The sequence below is a fragment of the Agrilus planipennis genome, unplaced genomic scaffold (genome assembly GCF_000699045.2).
Source record: "Agrilus planipennis isolate EAB-ADULT unplaced genomic scaffold, Apla_2.0 scaffold19, whole genome shotgun sequence".
In the NCBI taxonomy this organism is placed as follows: domain Eukaryota; kingdom Metazoa; phylum Arthropoda; class Insecta; order Coleoptera; family Buprestidae; genus Agrilus; species Agrilus planipennis.
In genome coordinates this window covers 493,161-499,781 of record NW_020438954.1, presented here as the reverse complement: position 1 = coordinate 499,781, position 6,621 = coordinate 493,161, and the positions used below count along the sequence as shown (strand labels likewise).

Here is a 6,621-nt window from a genome sequence, read left to right as displayed (position 1 = left end):
TACACATTAACAAACAATTTACCTGTATTTGTTTATTACAGATACTATTATCAATATTACAACATTACTAGTAGAGTTTATAATTATAATAATTGAAGTGCGGTAGTAATTTGTTTACAATTCTTTACCCATAATGGCAAGAAATTTAGAACAAACTTGCTACGTAAAAGTGTAGATAGTATTCTGTAGATTTATTGATAACCTATTTGAATAATATAAATAAATAAATATGTACTTGAAAAATTTTTTCATCTCGAAAGCTTGTTGTTTAGGAAACTGCATGTGTGGTTGATTGTTTAATTACAAAATTATTAACTTATTTTTATACCTTTTGTCCTGCTTCGATAAAAAAATCAATCTTTAATAATATGATTAAATTATTTATTTGTTAATCTGTATAAAAATATTACTTATCAGTAAATGCATTCTGTTTTTAGTAATAACATGTACCTAGGAACTTCGTCTCACTTTTTCTTCTTAGAGCAGATTTTCATTCGAATTATTACTCCTATTATTTATTTATAGATGAAACATTTTAAGCCCGAATTATTCTTAAAGGTATCATCAACACCATCATCATAAAGTCGTCAGTCCTAAGACTGGTTGGACACGTACCTCCACTCTTTCTTATCCTGAGCTAATCTTCGCATTTCCCTAAAACTAGAACATCCCACATCCTTAACTATTTGCGAACAGTAATCTAATCTACCCCTCCTAACTCCTGTTTCTACCTCTAATATGTCTCTGACTAAACCTTCATGACTGAGAAGGTGTCCTACTAACCTATCTCGCCTATTTCTTATTGACTTCTATAGAGTCCTCTGTTCTTCTATTCTTCCTAAAACCTCTTCATTTCTAACCTTCTCTATCCACGGTATCCTCATCATTCGCCTATAACACCACATTNACTGATCCCTGGTCTGTTTGTTGCCATGATTTTCAAAAATTAATTGAAAGGGTCTCGGCACTGATGGTTTAAGAGTCATAATAGCAGAAAGTATTAAATTTGGACGGTTGTAAATTGGTCATCATCAAAACTAAACAAAAATGACTTTTGGGAAAACAATATTTCTCTTCCATTCTTCAAAATCATTCAAAACTCTTTGAAGAGGTTTTCATTGTTGTAAAGAATAATTGAGGAGAACTTGGGGAAACAAGTATTCAATTCTAGTTTATAGTTTCAAAGTAATGATGCAATCCATAAGGACGAAGTCATGAAAAAGGAAGAATGTGAAATACCTGTCTGATGTGGGTTGACAAGCCACCATCTGTTTGCTTCAATTTCGAAGTTCTTTCCGGTTTCCTTTTTCAACCATTGCTTAGGAGACGTATCGTCAAAATTGGTACGAAGATCGGTAGTATAAGACAACGGCACCCACCACAAGGTATCCTCGGCAAAGCTTTTGTCAAAAGTAAACCGTTTCTATGCCAAAAAAATATCATAAAAGAAACTACCCCAACGCCATTTTACGTGTTCAATTTCAAACCTGAGAAACGTCGACTCTTTTACCATTTCTAACAGCCGTGACTACTGGAAAACCTGACTGTACAGTCCAAGAATCCATAATTTCTTTTATGGACAGATCATCATGAAGATTTCCGTCTTCGTGAGCTTGTTGGGTCAACACGTCCCATAAATCATCCCGTCTTGCGTTAGAATAAGTAAATGTGTGTAAATACTTGATAAGTCCTGCTTTGAAGGTTCTTTCGCCAAGGAAGTTGTTTATCATTCTAATAATGGAAGCACCTGCAGTAGCATTAGTAGTATATTAGAACGATTAGTACTAATAAATGTTATATAAAATGTATTCACCCTTAGAGTAGGAGATGGGATCAAACATCTGCCTTATTTCGTCTGTAGAGTGAACTGTAAAGGTCAGAGGGTGTGTCGACTTTAAGGAATCAATTGCGAAGGCCTTGTGAACTTCTGTCATGATAAATTCAGTTAAAATGTTCCAATCGGGAAACACCTATCGCGTATATTATTCGCATTAAGGGGGATTTTATTGTGTGAAGTAAATGCACTTACAAAATTAACTCCGTAATACAGTAAGTAGCTGGCGAAACCTTCTTTTAGCCATAAGTCGTCCCACCATTTAGGGGTAACGAGGTTTCCAAACCACTGATGGGCCAATTCGTGGGCTAAAACGGTAGCCACAGCTCTTTTGTCTTCGACTGTAGATATCTTTTCGTCGAATAGTAAAACAGCTTCTCTGGATTAAAAAATAAAGAGACTTATTTTTCTAGTCAAGGTTTTTAATTGTGTAGTCTTGAAGAGTTATTGGTTCTCGATATCTTCAGGCGATTCCTTGATGAAGATCGCAATCAGTGGATGCTCTTCATCAAAGAAATTCCTGAGAATTGTACCTGGTTCTTCAAGACGATGGTCTAAAATCTAAAGAAGAAACACCTTGTTGTTTACCTGAAGGTAATCAAGCCCCAATTTTCCATAGCATTAAATCCAAAATCAGGCACTGCAACCATGTCGATTTTGGGCAAGGGATAATCGATGCCGAAATATCTTTCGAAATACGACAAAATTCTTGGTCCAATGTCCATAGCCAATCTCGTCTGTTCTAACGCGTCTCTCCTGCTCCAAATGGTGAACAGTTTTTCCGATGAATTGAACCGGAAAGGCTGCAAATCGCTTACTACAAAAGCAACAAGGTACGAAGACATTTGAGGCGTTTCTTTGAAGTGATCCCAAATCCAATCTTTTCTGTCGACTCTACAATCAGGAGTGTCACAATATTGCTAAGTTTTGCTGGATTAAGTAGAGACTCACACAACAACGCTTTCACGTTTTGGCATGTTTGATAATGAAGTCATATTTGATGGTCTAGCGATACTGACAGTGTATTTTGCTTTGAAAGATGGTTCGTCGAAGCACGGGAAAGCCCTTCGGGCATCTGTTGGGGAGAATTGGGTGCTTGCTATCCATCTGCAAACCCATTTGTAGATTAAAAAAGGCTAGACGTTGCAGAGTTTAAAGATTTAAGCCGAGAATTATATATAAATGCATTTAATTGTGTTGCATTCTTTTGTTAATTGTTCAGAACAGAAGAAGTTAATTCTCTATTATTATGAAATTAAACTGACCTCATTACATTTAATATTAATGAAAACTGGTAAGACACAATGAGACACTTGGGCTGAATGTGAGAGAATAATCTTTAACTGAACTTTTTTAACATATGGAGAATAAAGATGGATCAATATTTATTGGAGATACGTAGAAGTATCTGTATCACTTATATTTTTATCATACCTGACATCTTTTGTATTAGAATCAATGTAAGAACTCCTGTAAAACCCTTGCATGTAATCGTTGAGTTTTCCATTGTATGTGATGGCTATTTGATACTGATCTCCTTCTTTTAAGGATTCCGCTAAGGATATTATGTATTTTTGCGACTCGTTATCATATTTTTGGTCGCTTACTTTTACACTTTTGTCATCACTTACACGTTTAACAGCTACGGAATGTTGGTTTATCTCTATGTCATTAATATTTAGCTCTATTTTGTTAGTCGATTCTGTAACATTCACATTTATTTGTACTGCGCCGTTTGTTGTGAAATTTCCTTCCTCAAGGAATGGTATTATTTGAAGTCTAAAAATAAAAATGAAAATACATACAATTTCGATACCCAGTCGGTTTTGGGAAATTTACAAATGACTATGGATAATGTTTAAAGAAGAAGAAAAACTGTTTCGCTTGACAAAATAAATCAATACAAATTCATCAATTAAAGTTATTGCTTTTTCAAGAAAAAGACACAGAAAGTAGTAGACCGATTCTACACTTTGCTAGTGTAATTCTAAGAATGTCTTTATGGTCTTTTGTGATCAAATTTCAAAGTGAGAAAATAAATAAGTCATTAAAAATGTTTACATTGTTATTGAGTTAAGTTTGTGAAACAATTCAATGATATCATTAATTAGTTATTGACTCGTAAGGATTCTAATTTAACCATAAATAAAGGAATTGTTGTTTATGATACCAATGTATGAACTATTTTCAAGGAGAGAAGCACTTTCTTAAACTAACTCCAACGTTTTACCTTTTGATGGAATACTTTATCAAAGAAATTAATTTTTTTTGAAAAGAAGATTTCAATATAAGTAGCAAAGCTGAAAAAAGGAAGTGATGCGAATTTTCATAACGTTTTAAAGATTAACACTAATTTATTTCGGTTGTGGATATATGCTATTAGATATCCATCTCGTTCTATCTATTTTAAAAAATGATCGCATCGGCTTCCCAAAGTTTATTATGAACAGAAAACGTAAATAAAACTGAAATTAGACTTTACGACTGCAGACAACTAAAATTCACGGTGGAAGACCACCGGCTCGTACTATTTTAATGTTCGATTTTCTTTTATGTGTTCTTGTTTGTTTCTTCCTTATGCCTTTCACACTATTATCAAAAGTAGGCTATGCTTTTTTTACTGCTTCCTTGCCTGTTCCAATTAAGTAGATTAAGAGTGCCATGCATCTTTTCTTTGTTTAGGAATAATGCTTAGTATTTCAAGGAAAACAAGGAGAACAATTATCTTTGGAATCCGTAAAGTTAAGATAAGAATTTTATTACATTACTTTATGGTGATTTTCGATATCGGTATTGGCCTGATTTTTGATTTTTAGCGAGCTTTTTATAGACTAGTTCCAACCTTTTCAACAAATTGCTATTTGATACAGTGACATAATTACCTATGTCAGGTGAAAGAGCATTTTCAAAAAGTTTAGAGAGACAAGACAGGAATGTTAATGAGATATTTGGATGAAAAGATAGTTGAAGATAAGGGTTGATCAAAATTGAAGAAGTTTTTTGTTTTTTGTTGGAAAAGCATAAGCAAAAATAGGAGAAGACATAAGAGAAATAGCCTTCTGTCAAACTATTCGAAATTTTAGATTCTGGCAATTCTCAACGTGTAGATTAAAAGTCTTAATAGGCTCTAAGTCGTCAAAGCTGACAGTAATGTTTAACAAAGTCCTTTTCAATTAAAAAAACTGAACCCATGGCGCAGCGTTACCATGAAATTTATATTCCGTTTACAAGAAAGTAAAAATAAGAATAATTTTCCTGATGAAGTTTCTATTGAATTGAATTGAAACACATCGTAATGGAATGTACAAAATGTTTATCAATACTAAAATTTTCTTAAGAAACTTTAGGTAGGGAATATTGTCATTGTCATTGTTTTCCAAAAATACCCTTTCTTATGTAAATTTACCTATAGTGTAAGGGTTGTATACTTCGTGGAAGCCTTGCAGGTCCATCTTTAACAACTGCTTTCCTTAAAGCTTCGGGAGTAGCTTCATTTGGACAATAAGGTAATAAAAAGTATGTTAATAAGGCCGCTAATGCTATGAGAATCATTGCTAACAATACTAAAAGGCCACAAACTATTTTCGAAATAACTAAATCCCCTTTTGAAGTCCGATTGACCGTGTACTTCTTCTGATTACTATTGTTTTCTAGCTCCGCTGTTGTAGGTACACCTGCAATGAAAACAAGAATGATTAGGTACATGATGACAATAACTCAAAATCTATTTTTTATATAAAAAAGACACATATTCAAACTGTATATCAATAGCAGAACATTAGAACTGAAAATTTATTGTAAATCACTTCATTATACAAAATCCAGTAAGATAGTAATGCACTGCTTTAAGTATTTATTTAGTTGATTGCTAATTCAAAATCAAAATGGTACTTATTGGCAAAAAATGAGAAGCTTGGTAGTTAGTACCATACAGTAAAGCCCATTAGAACTGAAAACAGGATGTTCTACTTGAGTATTGTTTCAGATTGGGAACTACCCTCACACTATTTATGAATCAATCAAAACTTTATCGACATTTTGGTGAACTAATTCTAAAATATATTTTTACTGAGTATGTATGAAGAATTATCTATATACAGCAATGAATGTATTGGAAATTTTTCTATTGTAAAGAACCAATAAAACTAAATGATATTAGTACGATAATTGTAGCACATAAATCTAGACAATACACTTAATTTTAAACAGAATTCATGATTTATATCTAATCAAGAATAATGAGATTAGAAAATTCTTCAGTTAAATAAATTGTACCTATACAGTTAGTTATTTATTAAATATTTTTGGGCAGTATTACAGATATTTCTGATAATAATTGGATTAATTAACTGAAAATTTAATTCTCTAGTAAATTAAATGATCTTTTTGACAACTTACGTTATTTTATTGTCATAAAAGTTGACGTACCTACTATAAAGAACTAAGAAAACAATTTTAGACACTCTCGCCTAAAACTAACGATTATTGAAACTGTTTACATACCCATCTCTTCCGTAAAATGAACAACAATAACGGAAAAATATAACCAGTTTTACAGAAAAAATTTAAAGCTAGTAGGTTGACATATTCGAGGATTTTGTCTCTCGAATAAAAAACAACAATAATTCTGGTGATATTGTTCATCCTGAATTTAAAATGCTTTTAGCTGGACCTGGACATTGGACCTTGCAAATATGAACTTGCAATTTTTTAAATTAAATAATAGTATTTGAAATTTACAAAGGGGTGCCCTTATTAATTTGAGGTAACTTGTGATACAGGTATTA

The 6,621-nt window shown here is 32.5% G+C and overlaps 1 protein-coding gene across 4 annotated transcripts in view; it reads right to left on the bottom strand.

The window, feature by feature from the left end:
• Positions 1 to 1,165: 1,165 nt before the first annotated feature.
• LOC112903927 (puromycin-sensitive aminopeptidase-like protein) overlaps positions 1,166 to 6,621 on the bottom strand; it is a 28,813-nt gene continuing 23,357 nt past the window's right edge. For 3 of the 4 annotated variants that reach the window (XM_025974901.1, XM_025974904.1, XM_025974902.1), the window contains exons 2-9: positions 5,241 to 5,508; positions 3,269 to 3,613; positions 2,786 to 2,941; positions 2,423 to 2,728; positions 2,030 to 2,213; positions 1,814 to 1,970; positions 1,488 to 1,747; positions 1,166 to 1,423 (exon numbers count right to left, since the gene is read on the bottom strand). In XM_025974901.1, coding sequence (XP_025830686.1) covers positions 1,181 to 1,423; positions 1,488 to 1,747; positions 1,814 to 1,970; positions 2,030 to 2,213; positions 2,423 to 2,728; positions 2,786 to 2,941; positions 3,269 to 3,613; positions 5,241 to 5,508 — 1,919 coding nt within the window. In that variant the 3' untranslated portion in view covers positions 1,166 to 1,180. Of the gene's footprint in view, positions 1,424 to 1,487; positions 1,748 to 1,813; positions 1,971 to 2,029; positions 2,214 to 2,422; positions 2,729 to 2,785; positions 2,942 to 3,268; positions 3,614 to 5,240; positions 5,509 to 6,337; positions 6,359 to 6,621 lie in introns of those variants that run through there. The other variant, XM_025974903.1, reaches the window with a different exon arrangement.